At 56.5% G+C, this 19,601-nt stretch overlaps 2 protein-coding genes across 3 annotated transcripts in view; one reads left to right on the top strand and one right to left on the bottom strand.

Annotated features, from left to right (window-relative positions):
* POLA1 (DNA polymerase alpha 1, catalytic subunit) overlaps positions 1 to 5,701 on the top strand; it is a 204,035-nt gene extending 198,334 nt beyond the window's left edge. For both annotated transcript variants that reach the window (XM_037377112.1, XM_037377111.1), the window contains exon 37: positions 4,565 to 5,701. In XM_037377112.1, the coding sequence (XP_037233009.1) occupies positions 4,565 to 4,737 (173 nt within the window). In that variant the 3' untranslated portion in view covers positions 4,738 to 5,701. The remainder of the gene's footprint in view (positions 1 to 4,564) is intronic.
* A 4,125-nt stretch (positions 5,702 to 9,826) lies between these two features.
* On the bottom strand, positions 9,827 to 17,862 carry ARX (aristaless related homeobox). Its single transcript, XM_037377456.1, is given in 8 exon segments — positions 9,827 to 11,014; positions 11,016 to 11,117; positions 12,303 to 12,389; positions 12,391 to 12,434; positions 12,437 to 12,632; positions 14,568 to 14,613; positions 15,860 to 16,550; positions 17,637 to 17,862. Coding segments are annotated over 8 exon segments (1,530 nt in total). The 3' UTR covers positions 9,827 to 10,876.
* Positions 17,863 to 19,601: the final 1,739 nt, after the last annotated feature.

The raw sequence follows: 19,601 nt of genomic DNA, 5'->3' as shown, positions 1-19,601 counted from the left end.
TTATGACTGACTGTAAAACATCTGACAGAACCAATTATGACTGACTGTTGTTTGCTACCTTTGCACAGAAATAAATGAAACACAGATATTTGGAACAGAGATTGCTGCCTGTGTGTCTACGCTTGCTGTAATTAAAATACAATAACCAGTAGGCAATGTAAAAATTTCAGTAGCTAATTTAGTATGTTCTTTAACTCTTTAAATAAAAGTGTGAGACACACGATGCTGTATGTAATTGATACTCCACAGCTTTTTTTGTGCATTCCCAGATCAACCAACATTTTGGCACTATGCTCACAGGCACCTACGTCTTTTCTCCCATAGCCAGTGCCGATACATGCACACAAATACAAAGGAATGTGAATATATTTTTACTTCTCACTCTGAGGAGCAGCCTATCAACAGAATAATCAGGGAGGGAGAGTTTTAATAATATGACACGGTTTGGTTGTCCAATCAGTAGGAGAAAAAACAGAAGACTTTCACAGAGCCACATCTTAGGGAATTCAAGAACAAAAGTTCTCGATCCTGGCTGTCGGGTTATTCAGTGTCATTTTAATAGGAATGAAGAGAAATCGCAATGAATAGAAAACACGTGGCCAAGTATAGATAACCTCCAAATAGTTCCATCCTGGCTTTCCACATCAGTACAACAGTATGGGGTAAATGGATTTCAGGTACCTTTTAATTTTTTTTCCCCCCTAATAATATAAAAATACACCTAGGTAGCTAAACAAGGCCTTGGGTGGGGTGCTGAATTTGACAGGGACATCCAGAAGCAAAGACTGTTGTTTTCTGAAGGGAGCAAGAAGGCAGTTCTGTTGGGAAGGAGGGCGTTAATGGCATGCTTGGTGATATGATTCTAAAATCATTACTGGAGTCAGTGATTTATGAACTTTAGAGAATACAGTACCTGAATTTTAATTATATACAGTCAGAAGCATGTCTGTCTTTTTTTTTGTTTTGTTTCTATTAGAATTATTGTGGGTTTTTTGTATATTTGTTTCGGTAGTACCTTTGGAATGCTCTGCGTATGTATAAATGTATCTATGTATAGCTGTATATGCATTTCTGCAGCAGTGATTGTCTTAAACATTGCTTACCACTGAACTTGGATATTATTAAAACAGTGATGGGGTGGTAATAGGTATAGAAGTATTTCGGAACATGACTGACTACCGAAAGGCAATTTCAGTCGGTTTGTATAGCTTTGTTTCAGAAAACCTTAGGTGCGTTATTGATTACATTCTCATTTAGGATGAAAGTAGGAGCTTTTATATGCATCTCTAAGTTGGATGGTACGGTAACTCGAAGGTATTGACTGGCTGTGTGATATACGACGGTCACAGTTGTCTTTTACTCAGAGGAGCACAGAGTGATGCTGGTTGTCATTCTTACTCTGCTGTGTGGCAGCGTAAATAGTCCCCTTTCTAACCAACCTGGTGGGAAAAGTCAATATCCCATCAGCAAAGGAGGTAAACACATCAGGAGCTGTGTCCTCTCTCATCTTCCCCTGCTCTGTATTACTACAGTTCTTTAAATCTCTTCTCCCCAGTCATCAGATGCACTTGTGTCATTCAAATGCATGGTGTGGCTGTGCTGCAGCCGCAGCCGCTGCCTGCCTCTCCTCCCAGAGCTCCCGGCTCCCATTCTCTTATAATTGAAACTTAAAATTGGCCTCATTACTTCAATGAGGCCCCTCATATTTCTCCATTTTTTTCAGTCCACCCTTTCCTGCTTGCTTCTACAAGGGTAATTGCATCTAAGAAATGTTTGAAGCGTACTGTCAGAAAGGTTATTGCATATAATTGAAGTTTAGATTTAATGTTGGGGGTGGGAGCTCGGTGCTCCGTTAGTGGGACGGCTGGAGCCTGAACTGGAGCAGTACGCGGGCCTGTATTTTTGTTCCCTACTTTCCACCCTGGTTTATTGTTTGCCTCGTCGTTCTCGTGATGAATGTGCCTTCCTGCTCTGTTCAAGTGCCAGCTGTTTCTGCGCATTGATACATTTCACCTTGGTCCCTCCTGAGTTCCAGGAAGCTTTAAACTATTTTAGCCTAGTTTTGAACTACGAGGACGGTGTTTTCCACAATTCCTTGGTATAACATGCATGGTTTTGCTAATGCATGAGCAGTGGCAAGTGACCCAGTTCCTGAATCATTTATCTCTGAAAATGAGTAAACTACTTAGTGCTGAATTTGTATCAGAGTGGATTTGGTGTTTTTATGCATCTGTTTATTACAGTTTTCAAAGTTTGTTTAATTAAATCCTGCATTTAAATAATTCCAGGATCATTAAATGCATTTATGCCATAGTGACTTTGGTCTGTTAGTGAACAGATCCTTGTAGTCAAAGTTTTTATTGTATTGGTGGTGTAGTTTAAGGAAATGTTAATTCTGCTAATAGATATATTGTCAGTACTGTCTGGGTAATGGTGAGAATGTGGAATCTTCAACTAGGCAACTTCCTCTGCCTGCTCACTGCCCAAAGTTGGCAACAGAAATACCCAAAACTGAGTATGACAGCACAATACACAGCTTCTTCACGAGGATGCATGAAAGGTGCTTACCAGAGTGCTTTTAATCAATGTATTCAGTTACTCAAAACGGCACCATTAATTTAAATTTTCATTTAATTTTTAAAGATTTGACAGCATCATGCAGAGCAGTTGAGTTCAGAAGAACTTTGCAAATAACATGGGAAACCTAAGCAAGTGGCAATTGCTTACGATACAAAATTACTGTTTGTATCGTATGCAGTAGATAATCTGCTGAGTTCATCTTAAAACATCTGAGGCTCTGCAAAAACATTCGGGAATCCTCAGGGAGGAGGAATTCACAAACCCAACAATTGTAATAGCTATTTCTGTTACCATGCCTCTCTTCCCTGCCATCTCCTCCTGTAGCAGTCCTTGACTTGGCTGCTGAGACAAAGGTGTGTCCGATGGGACATCTTCATCTCAGTCATATCGCAGCAGTGAGTCATCACAAAAGTGAGTCATTTCTTCCATTGCACAGGTGGACTCAAAAAACCAACATGTCCCTCTCCTCCAAACCCATCTTTTAGATAAACTCAGCTGTTTTAGAGACAACTGGTTTTTCGTCTTAACTTGTGCCATATAGTAAAAGCTGTTTGAGAGCAGATGGAGGCTCCGTTGTTACATGTTCAAGCGTGAAGAGGGCAGTACCAATGTTGTGAAGGTGACAGATGAAACGAGACAACAGCTTTCAGGCAAAGCTAATGAGCAACAGAAAGATCATGTTGGTTGCTCACAGGACACGTGCTAGCGCTGTGCCTAAATGGCTTGAAAGCTCGACCTTTAAGTACCTGTGCTGTGCTCTCGTAGTCCTGCTCGGCCCGAGTCCCTCCAGCCTAATGGAGGGGAGCTGCCTGGGAGCACACCTCTTTTTGCAGTGTATCATTCTTAGGTGCTCAGCATTGCAGCCTGTCCAGTGCTGCCTGTTCCAAGGTGTAACTGCAGGCGCAGGCTTTTGGGTAGGAGCTGGTGGTTCTAGAACATGGAGTTGGCTGGAAAGGAGGAGCACAACTGCACCAGAGGTGCATCACGTTGGCATTGATATATATCAGTAGAATATTTTGCTCTTTTAGTCTTTGTCCACAGCCTTTGTAAAGGAAAAGCTGGACAAGAACCCAAACAAAATCCCTGGATCATTTGTTTTTTTGGTGGCATAAAATTTAACAAACAAAAGAATTAAAATAGAATGGTTTGGACTTTGTTTCTGAAATACATACAAGCTCATGCACATGAGTTTGCACACATGCAAACATACAACTGAGTAAACGTCTCACGCTCCAGGCATTTCTTCACAGGTATTATTGATCAAGCATGTGGGAGTGGCTCTCTTCATTTATGTGTCAGGTGAACCTGGTGTCATCTGGTTGAGATACTGGGCACCTTCTCTCCATTTTAGGGTAGGATAGCATAGGATTTCCCCTGTTTGTGCTACTGCCCTTTTCCTTCCAACACCTCTGTAGTGCTGAGCATCATGATCCCTGACCTGCACACAAGGTGCGTATAGGAATGCACAAGATGAGTGATAAGTCTGTCTCGGGTTGTGCCAGTGCCAGTATTAGCGGCAGCAGAGACAAGAGAAGTGAAGCATGGTTTTGTTCACTTCTGAAGCCGCAACTGCTCATTGTAAATGAGATCCTTTCAGAGCCAGCCCTGCTATCGCTTATTTTCTCTGCTGTGACTTAGTGAACCCCTGTTTCACTCCAGTTAGATGGCATGACTGGGCAAGCAGTGCTTCTGGCTAGCTCCTGGCAGGAGCCGCTGCACACGCGCTGGTGGGGCTGCGGGAGGTTCAGCCTCACCACCGTGTGCAGGTTCTGCATGGCCTCCAACCGGCTGGTGGGTGCTGCAGGTGGGGAGGTGGTGGGAGGTGGCAGGGGGGGTTGGGAGAGTTTGCCCTAAATGTCATCTTTGCTAGCTACATTTTGAAATACCATGATTTGCAGCACTAGTGAATGCAAAAGTACTGTCTCTTTGTGGTCATTTAATCCTTCTCTGTTGTTTCCCCCCCCCCCCCCCTTTGTTCTTCTAGAGTATTTGAGGAAGAAGCCACTCAGTAAGGAAGACTGCGAGGTCTACAAAAGACTGAAGAGCACTGTAGACAAATGCCTGTCCATGAGTGGCTACTCAGAAGTGAACCTCAGCAAACTCTTCAGCAGCAGTATAGGAAGATCTGTGGGAGAGTCCAATAATGAAAGACAGTGATTGATTCAAAATGGAGAGAGGAGAGAGGCTAGTTCCTTGTTTAACAGTAATGATCTCTTACGCAGTACTCTGTTTCAGTGTGCACAGTGACATTTTAATAATCTTGTCTCTTTGGAGGGGGGAAAACGGAAGATGAAAACAGGATGTATGATGCACGTGGACATGAAGTACTGGAGGTGTTTTTATCTTCCATTCTTTTCTTCGTTGAGAAACCAGGGTTATTAAAATACAGAATAGTTAATTTTTGCAATATGTTTTGTTGTGTATTTAGACCTATGAGGGAAAAGGGGGTGGGGGAATTGCTGCTTTAATTGGATAATTCCCAGTGAGAGTTGCTGGAATGTAAGTGATCCTAGACTTTGCTCCAGGGTATTTAGTAGAGGTGCTCTCAGGAAGAGAGGTTAGTGGAGGTCTCAGTAGGAGCACTAATGTTTTGCCTTTTCACAGTTTATCTTCTTCCTGATCATAAACATACCAATTAAAAACAATACTAAATCTAAATGCCTTTAAATGTCCTAATACCTTCTGAACAGAGTTAGGGACACTTTACTTTCAAATTTATTAGAGGTAAAGAAGGACTGAAACATGGACGTGCTAAAAATAGGGACCATCTTTTTAGTAAGAGTCTTTCTGAGTGTCTTTAAACATAGTATTTTGCCATGTTGGACATTTCTGTGTGGATGTAAAAACATGCACATGTACAAAACCCATTTTGTACATACACTGGATATAAATGCGTTTCAATTCTTCCCGTGCAAAGTCTTTGAAAGTAAGCAGTCAAGAGGGAAAAACGTCTTTGGTATCACATTGTAACCAATAACAGGGGAAGGGAAAGGGGAGAATTATTGTTGCTGTTCTGTAATAACTTACTGTATTGGAGTTCTTAAAGATTTTGTAAACAAATTGTATTTTTCATTTACTTTTAATAAAATGACAAATAAATATGACAAGAAAAGAACATAAATTTTGGTGCGTGCCTTTGTACACAAAATATTGTACTTACGTTTGCCACTAAGTTTGCAATGTGATATATTAATGTAAGGTTATAAAAATTTCCTTTTAAATCTTTAGAAGTATAAAATGTGAAGTTTTCTTAAGACTTGAAGAAAAAAATAAAAGAAAGACTTAATTGTCTGCCTGTTGGAAATATTCCATGCTAGGTCAATGGCTTCAAACTTTTACTGGATTTACAGAAGTGCTTGTGTGTCCATTTTGAGGACGGCCAGCCATTAACAAGGGAAACTTGAAGAAGTGAGAGCATCAGCACAAATGTGTTGGGCACCGAAGGGATACACGTTTCTGTCTGTCTTGGAGTATTTTATGACATTGATTTGTCTCTAAAGTGGCATCGGAAGGTGCTGTGTGTCAGCACGGGTAATGTCTCTTCAAATATCCCAAAATTCATGGTTGTCTTTGGAGCAACTTTGGGGGCTAAATCCTTTCATTTTTACTCTACATTGAGTTGCAGTACATGAGAAATTGAACCTACTCAACCCCTGGTTTTGTGTTGGTGTTGTGCCACCCCTGGCAGGCTATTGTTCCTTCCCATGTTTAGTTGGGTTATGGCAAAAGAGAGTTTATTTGGAGGCTTGTCTTGGAGAGAAGGTGTTGCTGCCTAGATGACATGTTGATGTTGCAGCTCTTCGAAAGATCCTGGCTTCCTGTAATTTTGCGCAGGTTTTTTTAGATTTTTCATGGCCAACCCAATTAGGATTATGAAGATATTACTGATATTAACTGGGTAGAATGCCTTAGGAAAGTGAAAAGTGTGACCTTCTCCTCCAAACATTAGGTATACAAATAAAATGGATAGATACGGCATAACCTGACCCTGTGGCACTTGTATGTATCTGTATAATTACAGCTGAAGAGCCTGTTAATTTGCAAGTTTAGGGATGTTTAGATTAAATGAGAGTGTTGTGGAATGATTGTGTAGGGCACAGCAGCATATAGTGGCCCTGCACAGCCGGTGGAGGAGCAGGAGGGGCAAAAGCTTGGAGCCCCCGCAACCCCAGCCAGCCGCGATCCGGGGGAGTGTTCGGAAACGAGGGCTTTTACCCCAAATTAAGGCAAGTTTTGAGTCTTCTCAGCAGAGTTGGTCAGATCAGAGCTGAAGGCTTGGCAAGGAGTAAACTGAATTCCTCTCTGCCCCCCCTCCCCTCAATAAGCTCTGGGCACCGTGCCTCATGTTGGCCCCGGAGAGAGCCTGGGAAACGCAAAATCATCTTTATAGCATTTAATATTAAATGGAGCTGGTAAACGCAGCGCTGTAAATAATTTGGGAAAGATTGAAGTTTGGAGGTTTGCGATTTGAGGCTGATCTGGCCTGGATTGCTTTCCCTCCTCTTGACCCTCATCACCCCCCCACCCCACCCCACTCCGCTGTTAAAATTCAGGTTTGTGTTTATTTGTATTTATTTGCAGTCGGGGAAGAGGAGTGTTGATACATGGAGCCGGTAGCCAGGTTTCGCTGATGACATGTGTGATATGAAAAACCAATTCCCATCCGCAAAACACGCTTGTTGCGATGCCAGCCCCCGCTCCTCTCCTCGTCCTCTCCTCTCCTCTCCTCTCCTCTCCTCTCCTCTCCTCTCCTCTCTACTCTCCTCTCCTCTCCTCTCCTCTCCTCTCCTCTCCTCTCCTCTCCTCTCCTCTCCTCCTCTCCCCTCTCCCCTTTCCTCTCCTCTCCTCTGGTCGCTCCTCTGCCCTGTCCTCCCTCTCCCTCTCCCCCTGCCCCCCCCCCCCCCTCCTCCCCGACAAAGGCGCTGCCCGGTGCCGAGCCGGAGCGCATCTTCCCTCTCTCATCCTTCCCCGTCTTCTGCAGAGCACCTTAAATGTGCCTTAATTGAATAGTTCTCCCGCACCCTCCTTATAGCAGTTTAATAGATTAACTCATCTGTGCCAGCTTCAAATTTCAGATTAAAATTCCTTCATCCCGAAGGCAGCATTATCAGGTTGTTGGAGGCTGTTTTCAAACCTTGGTTTTGAATAGCAGCGGCTCTGCATTAATTTAACCACTAAGCTAATAAGTAGGTTTCGTTTTGTTATGCTAAGCTTTATTGCTTTTCTTTTGATCAGAATGGTGGTTGTTGAGCAAAGCAGCAGACAAGGCATTCTTTGATGAGGGAATTAGCGCTCTATTCTTCCTCTATTATTCATAGCACAGTGGAATATGTAAGTACCTGAGGGTGTCAAAGGAGAGCAGGCTCTATTGCAAAGTGTTCGCCTTGTTTCTCTCAATAGCTGACTATGAGATGATAAACCGCTTAATACACTGCACTAATTGGATGAGAGCAAAAAGAGATGGGAATTAAGGCACGGCGAAAGGAGAAAGTGCTACCAGCCTTCATTCACTCTTTCACCACTTTAACAGCACCAAAGGAGGCACAAGCTTTCTATAAGCAGACTAGGGGTTTTGTGCGGAGATAAAATGAACCTGTTAGTGGATTCAGGTAATACACTAATTATTGCACAGTATAAATACCACTACTGGTTTTATAGCACGGAGGTAAACTTCTTTTGAGAAGGTTATAGGATTGCTTGGCAGCAGTATAGATCCTAATAAGGGACCAGAGTAATAACCCCCTGGATTAACAAAATTGCTGCTTGCAGAAGTATGATTCGGGCTTTTACGAAGATTTCAGCGGAATGAATAAAAATGACTGAATGACATTTCTTAATGCGTAATGGCTTGATAATGATTCCCTTTTCTTTAAGGCAAAAATGTGTATTTCAGGCTGCACCGCTAACGATGTCCAGGGAGCAAGCCTTATTTTTCCCATAAATTTTTCTCGCGCCTAGGGTGGGTTTGGGAACTCGAAAATACGGCCGGGGGCAGCGAGGGGGGCGGGATGTGAAACGCCAGGGGTGGAAGGGCCGAGCTGCGGGGAAGGGTCGCGGAGGGCTCCAGCGGCGCCTCCCGGCCGGCGGCTCCCGAAGCCGAGGCCGCCCCACGGAGCTGCCCGCCGGGCCGGGCCCCCTCGGTGCGCTCAGCTGGCCGGGGGGGCCGGGCTCTTCCCCGGTACCGGGCCCGCGGGCCGCCGTCGTGGAGCGATGCCGCGATCAGCCCAATTCACCCTCGACAATCCCCCGGCAGCCCTGCGCTCCGGCGGCCCGGTGCGGCCCCGCGCCCGCTGCCCCGGGGGCTGGGCTGGGCTGGGGGCGGGTAGCGGGACCGGCGCGGCCGGGGAAGGGGCGCGGGGTTCGTCGCTGCCCTCCGCGGGGCCGGGGCGGCGGCTCCTGCCGTCCCTGCCGGGGCTTCCGCGCCCTCCTGCTCCGGCTCCGTGGAGGCGGCAGACAAGGGGGCTGCGTCCAAGCAAATAAGAAAAGAAAAGAAGAAGCCGGGGGGAATAAAGGGAAGGGGGGAAGGAAGTTCATCCCGGGGAGATCGAGGCGGGCAAAGACAAGGAACAGGCGCGGAGAAACTTTCCTGCTCCCGGGAGGGATGCGGGGGTGCGGGGGGGGGGCACGCCAAGCCCTTCCCCACGCTCTTGTTTTTCTCCCCCGCCCCTGGCTTTTCGGCAGCGGCGGAACGCGGGGCTGCCCCATCCCGCCCGGGGGTGCCGGGGAGCGTGGGGCGGCTTCCCGCGCCGTGGGGCCACCGGTACCGAGAGGCGACCCCGGCACCTTCCTCGGCAGCACCCGGGGGTGGGACGGGGACGGGGACGACGACACGGCGCCCACGGCACAGCACGGGCAGGAACGGTCATGGGTGCCCCCGGCCCCCGCGATCTGCAAATCCCCTTGCGAACGGGGCCGCCGGCACCTCCTGCCGCCCCAAGCTCTGGCAATCGCCGCCGGCCAAGCACCCCGCGCCCCCCCGACCCCGTGGGGGTTCCCCAGCGGCGGGGGGTGGCGATGCGCAGCCCCCGGCCGCCCCGGCGTGGCTTAGCCCACCCCGGGCGCCCCCAGCCCCGGGCGCCCGCAGTGCGGCGCAGGCGGTCCCGCAAGGACCGGGCGTTTCTTTTTCTTTTCTTCCTTTTTTTTTTTTTTTTTTGTTAAACATATATTTTTGTTTATTTTCTGAACGTGGCACTTCTCCACCGGATAGCAAGGAAGAGTGTTAACAATAACGACATTACACAAAAAGTACTGTACCATCGCCTCTTGAGGGTTTCAGAAACCTCTACAGTTAATAAGTTAAATAAAGGGTTTGTACATAAATATTTGTCTAGGAACCCTATTATATCTACAACACAGTAGGAATCTACAGAATGACAAACTTTTACAACACTACACTGAGTGCAATTGTTTTATAACATTTCAAATATACAAAGCTCTGTTCTTTTTTATAACAATGGTATGTACAGAATCAATAATCACAGTTTAGTGACTTAAACAGTCCATATTCTAGCAGTGTATTTCCCTTTGGTTTGATATAAAAACCTTGGTTGGTGTAGTGATAAAGAATATAACAAGAAAAAGATATACCCTTTCCCTTAAGTGCACTGGTTATCTTACAGCATCGAATTTACTTTCAGTCTGCACTGGCAGCATCCTTGGTTAGCGCACGCAGCTCGCTGCATCAACATGTAAAATAGTTCTCCAGTGCTCCTAACAGACCAACTTAACATCCTAGGATGTTATTTTAAGAAGAAGATGTGGGTAGCTTTCTCCCATCCCTTTTGTTTTATTTTTCTTCTTCTTCTTTATTAATTACAATTCTATTTGTTTCTTTTTTTTTTTTCAGATGAACAGAAGGAAAAATTTTTAGTGTATGTAACGCTAATATAGAGTAACTTTTATTAGGGCTTTTTTTTTTTCCTTTTTTTTCCGCCTTTTTTTTTTCCCGTTAATGTTCAAAGAGGAAATGAACACATCGTACATTTAAGAAATGTACCAGCCAAGGAGTTACTTATTCAGGAGCTTGCAAGTGTCTGTTCACTCGTGTGAGGGCTGATGCGAAAGGTGCTCGCTGTCTCCAAGTTCCTAACTCGAGAACCTACCACAGTTTCAGCTGCTGGTCCTCTTTTTTAAAAAATAATTATTATTCCCCCCCCCCCCCCGTTTGGTCTTGATTCGTGCTGCCTGAGGTGACCTTTATTTATTCGTGTGTTTACTCTCCTCTTTTCTCGCTCTCGCTTTTTCCTCTCCCCGCTAAAAAAAACCCAACCCGAACCCCGAGGACGGCAGCCGTGCCTTAGCACACCTCTTTCCCCGTGCTGTTCCCGGGGAGGATGTTGAGCTGGGTGAGCTGGGCGGCGTGCTCCTTGGCCTTCAGCCGCAGGGCGGCGATGCTGGAGGCCCGCCGGTCGGCGGCGGCGCTGGCCGGGTCCCCCCAGCCCCGCCGAGCCCACCGCGCCCTCGGCCGCCGGCGCCGGCTGCCGCAGCAGGGCCGCGGCGCTGGAGGCGCTGCCCAGGGGGGCCATGGTGGAAGAAAGAGCCTGCAAGGGAAGCAGAGACGGCCGTCCCCGCCGCGCCGGGGCCCGGCTCCGCTTGCCTCCCTCCCGCCAGGCGGGGACGCGGGGGGACAAAGGCTCGCTGGGCAAGCCCGACGCTGCAGGGCAAAAGAGTTGCGGGGCGGCAAGGGGACCAAAAATCGCCGAGGCCGGTTCTCCCCGACTTGCCACCGTCGGGGCGGCTGTCGCCGGGGGCCGGCCGGCGGGGAGAAGGCTCCGGGGGGGCTTTCTCCCGGCTAGCGCGAAACAAATAAGGGAAAGCCCCGGTGCTACGCGGGCCGCGCTTCGCCCCGTGCACAGGCCGGGCTCCTCTCCCTCCGCGGCCAGCCGGGCTCCCGCGCCCCGACGGGGCGGCCCCGGCCTCAGCTCCGGCTCCGCGGGCGGGGGCCGAGGGGGCGACTCTGCCCGGCCGAGCCCGGGGCTTCCCCCGCTTCGGCCGCGGCCGATCAGCGTGGCCGATGCACCAGGGCGGGCGCGGCGCCCGCGGAAGCTCGCCCAGGACACCGGCCTCTGGGAGCTGCCCGAACCCGCCCACGCCCCGCGGCCGAAAACCGCCGGTGCGGGGCCGACGGGGCGTCCCGGCTTCGGCTCGGCCCGAACCGCCGGGCAGCGGCAGCCCCTGGCCGCGCGGCAGGCCACGCGCACGCGTGGGGCAGCCAACGGCTGCGAGCTGCTGGGTGGGGGCACCGATTCCCGCGGGCCCGTCCTCGCACCCTGCGCGGGCTGTGCAGCCCCGCGGGGACGCCCGGGCTCCCCGCAAACGCCAACGCCGCCGCCACAGCGCGGTGCCCGAGGAGAGGCCGTCCCCACGGGGGTACCGGCCGGACCCGCGACGCTGGGTGGCGGGGGCGGCTGGAGGGGGGGGGGGGGGCGTGAGAGCCGTCCTCGGCCCAATGAGAGGCCGGGGCGGAAGCACGTGACCCGCGCGGCGCCCAATCGGCGCCGGCCGCCAGCGCTCCAAGTTCGAACGCCGGGGCTGCCCGCGCGAGACGTGTCCCGCGTGGGGCCGCGCCCCCTCCCCGCCAGGCCGCGCCCGGCAGCCCCAGGCGCGCGGGGTCCGCGAGCGCCCGCCCCAGCAGCGGCGTTGGCGTTTCCCCGGCGGCTGCCGCCCCCCGCCCCCGCCCCATGGGTCCCCCGAGGTGCCGGGTCGCGCGTGGGCGGGCGGTACCTGCCGAAGGCGGGGCTGATGAAGGCGGGGTGGCGGAACACGGCCGCGCCCAGGAAGGTGCCGAGGCCGAGCGGGGTCCCGCCGGGGCGGCAGCGCCGCGGAGCCGGGGGGCGGCGGCGGCAGGCTGGGAAGGCGGCGGCCGCGGCGGCGGCGGCGGTCCAGGCGGAGTCTAGAGCTGGGTGATGAGGAGGGAAAGGACTAGCATCAAGGTATGGACTGAGGGGGTGAGTTGCTGACAGGGGACCAGGGAAAGGCAAACCTGGGGGGTGTGTCTGAGCCCCAGCCTTTTCCCTCTTCCGCCACTTAGCCCTACGGTTCTGGAACCATACCTGAAAGCCAAAAGAAAAACCGGTTTTAATACGCCCGCCCGCGCCTCGGCGGAGCGAGCCCCGCAGGAGCCCCGCACCGGCCCGACGGCGCCCGCTCCTCCGCCGCCCTCGCGCGGGGTGGGGGGGGTTGGGGGCGCCACCGACGGGGCCGGACCGCGAGGGCCACGCGTGCCAGCGCCGCACGCAGCCCCCCGGGCGGTGCTGACCCACACCGAGGACCCGCACACGGCTACCGGCAGGACTGCCCAGGGGCTGCAGCAGTGTAACGCAGGCCCCCGCCCCCGGCAGCAGTAGCGCTCTCGCCGCGCTGGAACAGTGGGGAAAACGATTTCCCGGTGGGACTGTGCGGGTTTTTGATTCCTCACGCACACCCACAGCGCGAGCTGCGCAGCTTTTCCCGCTAAAGGGAATATTGACAAACGAAATTGTTTGGGGATCATGGACTGTTTTGTTTGGGGTTGGTTTTTTTGTTTGTTTTGTTTTGTTTTCTTGGTGGGAGTTTTTTTCTCCCCCCTTCAGATTTAAAGCGAGGGGGCAAAAATCGTCTGGAACGAAGACATCATTTGTGAGGCAACTAAACCAGCAAATGCACGCGTCCAGGCTGCCCTTTTAGCATCTGTTTTACGAAAGTTAGTTAGGATGCCGCAGCACCGTCGCGCCTTGCCTCTTCTCCCCCTCCCACAAAGCAAAAATCGTCAGCTAACACGGGCTTAAACCAGGAGGGAGGCAGCGGGGAGGAAAAATACCGCATTTCAAAGGAAAAGAAAATATTCGCTTAATAACCAAGTGCGCGGCACCACACGCACCTAAGGAGAGAGACTGCGAGAGACACATCTGTCAATTTTTTCGGGCTGCTGTGGGCTGAGTTTTCCCTTTAGGCTCGGCTCTGTAAGCTCAGCGTGAGACCCGGGCTCTCCGGACAGCAGCGCTGGGGGTCTCTCCATACGGCTGCAGGGCAGAACTGATCCCCGCGCCAGCCCACCCGGGCACCCACGCGGGACGAGGCATTGCGCTGGTGGGGAAACCTGGCACGGAGGGATCGTCTCTCCCAGCTAAAACTCAATTAACGAGCTGTCCTCGCTGCAATCCCCCTTTATTGAATTAATAAGTCTGAGTACACCCAAAGGTAAACGAAGGGACTCTCATAATTCATATTCCCTTAATTACATCTTCTCCCATGAATAGAGGGGAGAGAAAGGGGGTGTCTTTCTTTTTTAAAAGTTATTTAACTTTCCCACGACTTGTTCCCCTGAGCTGAAAATACTGATTTGCTGTCACATCTCTGTTTGACAATGGAGAAATGTGTCAACAGAAAGGAGGGGACAAATCTCATCATTAGCCCCTCTAATGCAAGAAGCTGTTGTGTATTAAATGAGCCATATGGAATTTATTATGCTTTATCAGCGCCCGATTTTAACTGTAAAGTGATTTGCTCAGCTTCCATCCCAAAGACATCTGTTTTCTGTTGGCAATCAGGGCATCCCAATGTTTATCGTCTCTTTGGTTATGAGACCCGGGTTGGGAAATGCACTCTGGTATGGGGCGGCAAACACCTTTAATAGCATTGCACTCACTCACTATTAGATCAATGCAGGCTTATGCTATCAAAAATGGGAAATCAAATAGCATTAGCCAGCTCCTTGTGCAGGCAGAGAGGAAATCAAACAACATTTCGCTGTCAAATGGCCCTGTTTGTTCTAGCACTAAGTGGGCTTTTATGAAGCCCGATTGGAGATTTGATGGCAGCCAAATACCCCGGCTTGCGGCCGGCGGCTTCTCTCTAACAACCGAAGCACCGCGGGTGGCCCCACGGTTTAAGCACACGGGCTTCGCCAGCCGATGGCCCGGCCGGGGCCGGGGGCGCCGACGGGGAGGGACGGGGCCACCCCCCCGGGCGCCGCCGAGGGACACCCCGGTCCCGCCGCCGCCACTCACCTGCACTCGGGCTTCGGTCAGATCGAGCCTCATGGCCAGCTCCTCCCTGGGGGAGACACACCGCCCACCGTCAGCCCAGGTGGCCCCCGGCCGCCCCTCGCCCCCCGGCTCTGCGCGCCTAGCGGGCCCGCACTCCCGGTGCCCGGGGGGAGCAGGCCGGGCCGCGGGCTGGCACCGCCTGCCGCCGTCCTCAGCCCGGCTCCGGGAAGCCGAGCTGGGTGCCCGTCGGGAGTCCCGAGCTTCGGCACCCCGTTCCCCGCCGCTCCCCAAAGTCAGTCGGTCCCCGCCGCAGCCGCAGCGCGGGGGGGTTGGGGTTGGGCAGCCGGGCCGCCACACGCTGCGGTTTGCGTCGCCAGGATGAGGGCAGATCGCAAACTATGCAGGCGTTAGAAAACCGCTCATCGGCTCCGTACCCGGCGCAAGCGGGACCCCGCGCCGCCCGGCCACGAGAAGCCCCGAGGAAAAGCCAAAGCCGTGAAAACCACACCAAAAAGCGCGGCACGATCGTAGCGCCCCGGGCAGCGCTCCCCAGGCCTGGGCAAGGCGGCGCCCCAAGGTGAGCCCCGCGGGCGATGCCCGGCACCGACGGCGGGGGAACAAAATGTCCCCGCAGACACCCCCCCCACCCCCGGCAAAATAAACAAGAAAACGGCAGGGCCTCCTTGATCGAAAAGTGCGGCTTTTGGGGGTTCACCCTTCCTCTGGGCTGACGGTGGGGGTGCGGGGGTGAGTTAGCTTCGGGCAGCGCGGGGAGTGGGCAGGCGGCTCGGCCCCTCTCCCTGTCTGTGCCTCCCGCCGAGGAGCCGCCGGCCAGACCCGCTGCCGCGGGGCTCCCGTTTTCAACGAGAAAATGCCCCTGAACGGGCGGGCTGAGCCGGGCCGGGCCTCTCGGGGACAGCGAGGGGCCCCGACGTGCCGGGCCTGTATTTTTAGGCAGCGGCGCTTTGATCTCTGCCCCTGCCGGGGCTTCCCCGCGCCGGGCCGGGATCCAGCCCCACGGGGAGCGTGTAACCGAACCCGGCGGCGGCCGCGGCGAGGGGAGAGGAGGTCAGCGGGTAAAAATAGTCCCCGGTGGCAGCCTCCAAGTAGGCCTGGCCGGGTGCTGCCGGCCGTGGGTCCCCCGGGCGCCCCCAGCTCCCCGTCCCTCCCTGCCCGGGTGTGCCTGCGCCAGGATTCACCCCGGGGGGCGGTCTGGAGGCGAGGGGGGCGCAGCACACACCGCAACCCCGTCCCATTACGTCCCCCTCGGGGCTCTCCCGCTCCGCGCTCGGCCGGGGTCCCGGCGCCGGTACCTGGTGAAGACGTCGGGGTAGTGGGTTTTCTGGAAGGCCCTCTCCAGCTCCTCCAGCTGGTAGCTGGTGAAGGTGGTGCGGTAGCGGCGCTGCTTCCTCTTGAGCAGCCCTTCCTCGGAGTCGCTGCCGGCCGAGAGGCAGACGCTCTCCTCTCCGTCCTTGCCCTCGCCGTCCTCGGGGTGCAGCAGCAGCTCCTCCTTGGGGGACAGATCCCCTCCCTCCGCCCCGGGGGCCGCGGTGGCGCCCCGGCGGGCCTCCTTCAGCAGCCCTCCGGCGTCCTCGCCCAGCAGCTCCTCCTCCTCGTCGTCCTCCAGCTCTTCTTCCTCCTCGTCGTCCTCCTCCTCCAGCATCTCTTCGTCGTCGTCGTCCTCCTCCTCCTCAGCGGCCGGCGCGGCGGGGCCCGGCCGCTCCTCGACGTGCGCGGCGGGGCTGCCCAGCTCGTCTCGGGCGGGCGGCGGTGCCACGAAGGGCGCGTTTTCGCGGTAGCTCTTGCTGCGGCTGATGCTGACCTGGGGCGCCTGGCTGATCTTCAGCGTGTCCCACGGGGCAGCGGCGGGCACGGGGCCGGCGCCCCCCTCCGGCCGCCCCTCCGGACGGTCCCCCCGCGGCCCCGCCGCCCGCGGCGGCAGCAGCCGGCCCCCGCCCGGCCCGTAGAGTCGGCGCAGTTTTGGGGGAAGGTGCAGCTCGGCCGCTCGAATGGGGGCTGCCCTTGGGGGACCCTGCGCCGGGAGAAGGGGGGGTGTGGCGGCCGCAGCAGTCGGACGGGGCCGGGAAGGCGTGGGGAGAGAGGTGTGGAGGGAAGACAAAGGAAGGGGGGGAGACAGAGACACGGTCAGTGGGATCAGCGCGATGAGCCCAGGGCAAGACCCCTGCCCCGCGGCCACCCTTCGGTCCCCTTTTCCACCCCGCACCGAGATTAGACCCCCCCGCCCCGTACCCCTGCCCGCGCCGCTGCTCCCCTGGTAAGAAATTCCTGCCGGTCGCAAAGCCCGGCCCGGCGCCCCGCTCAGCGGTGGGACAGGCACGGGGCGGGTGCGGGGCGGGGGTTGCTCGGGCAGCCCCGGCCCCGGCCACCACCGGCTCCGTCCCGCACGGTGGGGCAGCGCCGGTCCCGCTGTCCCTGCCCGCCGGCCCCGTGTTCCTCCACCTTTTTATATTAATTTTTTGTTGTTGTTGCTCCCCCTCTCCTACCGCCTACCCCCGCCCCCCGAGTTTCCTTTTGGTTTTGGAGGAGAGAGACCGGCCCAGCTGCGCACGCTGGGGAACGGGCGAAGGCGGGAGGCCGGCCGCCCGTGGGGGCTGCCCGGCCGGGCTTCCCGCGGCCCCGGGGGCTGCTCCAACTTCGGGGCGGGGGGGGCGGCTGCTGGTGCCCCGGTATTACCGCCCTGCCCGCTGTCAGGCGCGGCCGCCGGCTGGCTTCCCCGGATCCGTTACAGGTTTAACGCGAACGGCCGAGCCGTTCCCTGCACGTATTACAGCTCGCGCCGATTCGTTTTATTTAGCTTAAAAATTACACATGTATCGAAAGCAAGAGCAACCTACGGCGGCGGTACCCGACCTGCGCGGAACCGACCTGGCGGAATTTCGGGCCGGGCTCTGGCCACGCTCGCTGACAGCGCGGCAGCCGCTGACGAGCGGGGTAACGGGGTAACAGCGGCCGCGGCTCCGTCGCGGCACCCGGCCGGGCGGGCGGGGAGCGGGGCCGGGGCCAACGCGCGGGCTGCGCGGGGGGGTGCGCCGGCCCCGCCTGACGCCGGGGAAAAGGAGCGGGGCGAGCGGGACGGGGCTGGCGAGGCGCGGGGCTTACCTTGCGGCGGCCTTGTCGGTGTCGGGGCGAGCGGCGATGGCGGGCAGGCTGGGCGCGGGCGCCGAGCAGGCCGCACCTTGCAGGGGCTCCGGCGGCCCAGGATGCTGTCGATGCAATAGGAGGACAGCAAAGTTGGCGATTTACTTTTGCACTCGGGGCGCTCGGCGACACTCTCCTCCGGGTAGGGGCCGCTCATGGCGGCGGCGGCGGGGCGTGCCGTGGGGCCGGGGCGGGCTGCGGCGGCGCGGACGCCCCCGCGGCGCTGCCCTGTGCCGCCGGGGACGCCCGTCACCGGGGGGAGTGAGCGGCGGCCGCGGCGCTCTTGAGTCCCCTCGGCTCCACGTGCGGGCAGCCGCCCCCTGATTGGCTCTCGGCGGAGGCCGGGGCGGCCGCCGACAGACGGCGCCCGGCAAACCCCGGCTCGGGACTGCCCCGGAATCGGCGCCCGCCCCGAGCCGCCGCGCTGCCCTCCCCGCCCCGCCCCGCCGCGCCCCGCCCCTCCCGCCGCGCCCCGCCCCCGCGTGGCGCCCCCGCTTTGTGGGGGCGGCAGGCGGCGGGGAGCCGCTCGGGGGAGCCGTCGGGGGCGGACGGGCTGGACGCTGGCGGAGCCTTCGCGGGCACGCCTCACCCCGTCCGCCCCGACGGCGGCCCCCGCTCCCGCCCGGTCTGGCCCTAACCCCGGGCGCGATGCCCCAGCGGGACGGGGTGGGCCTGACGTCCGCGCCGGGTTTTCCCCCCGGCAGCCACCCCACCCGCCCGGCGCGGCACCGCGCAGCGCAGGGGCGCGCACTCTCCGCGCTTGCAGCCGGGGTCCGCAACCGGGGGTTTACCGTAACAGGCACCTGGGCCCCGCCTTCAGGTGCGAGGGTGCGGCGGGGGGCGGCCGCCCGCGGGAGCCGGGGCAGCCTCCCCGGGCAGGGCAGGGCAGGGGTGCAGCCCCGCCGCCGTGCTGGCGGCATCCCCCTCCCCGCCCCAGCCGCCTCCGCCTTGCCCCGCACGCAACATCTCCCCGCCGCAGGTCTTGCAAAGCCGCTTCGGGGCCGGAAGACGTCGGAGGGGTTTTTTATTCCCCCTCCTTCTCCTTCCCCGTTCAGCGGCCGCGTTCCGGGCAAGTTCAGGCTCCCGCTTTGGCAGTTTGGGCTCGATTTTGATCGGCACGTTCCAGCTGCCCGCGCGGCCCCCGCCCGCCCGCGCGCTCCCGGTCCCGGGCTCCTGCGGGCACAGGGGCACAGGACGTCGGAGGAGCCGCTCTCGGCCACCCCCAGTAACTCCTCCGCTCGTTCGGGTGATTCCCGGCCCCGAGCCCCGGAGGGGAGGACAGCTCCGTTTCCCTGCTCGTGCCGCAATTCCCGTACGGATCCCGCGTCTCCTGGTTACTAACCAGCGGGATTAAGAGGAGCGATAAGCAAGTGCCCGTGTGTGCCCGGGCGGCGGCGGGGTGCCCGCCGCCCTGGCTGTGCCGCCGCCCGTGTGCGCACACGCTCCCTCTCCCCAGGCTCTGCAGGGGTCTGTCCGTACGTGCCGCGGGGGGGGACAAACGTTACTCCCAGAGCCGCCCCCTCTCTGAAAGCGGGCCGCCGCAGGGCTCCTGCCCGTCATCCCTCCCGCCCCTCGTTGCCCCTGCCCCCGCGGCCCGGGGCGATGCCCGCGGTGAGGCGGGGAGCGACCCGACGTGCGCGGCCGGCGGGCCCTGCGCTCCCCGGCGGGGCGGCCACAGCCCGGCCCGGCTTCGCAGGGCGCGCTTATGCGGGGCTTGCAAAGCGACTGTTTGACGTCTCCTGCTCAGCTCTCGGGAGGTTTTACCATGACCGGCACGAGCGGCAATTAATTTATTAACTCAATAACTACAAAAAATCACCCCCAGACCAAAAACAGCTAACCAGCCCGGGAAGACAAGGAAGACCCAAGGGAAGCCCTTGGGGAAGCTCGGCGCGC

This window comes from Falco rusticolus, chromosome 2 (genome assembly GCF_015220075.1).
Source record: "Falco rusticolus isolate bFalRus1 chromosome 2, bFalRus1.pri, whole genome shotgun sequence".
Classification (NCBI taxonomy): Eukaryota; Metazoa; Chordata; class Aves; order Falconiformes; family Falconidae; genus Falco; species Falco rusticolus.
The sequence above is the reverse complement of the archived record's forward strand: the minus strand, read 5'-3'. Positions and strand labels throughout refer to the sequence as shown.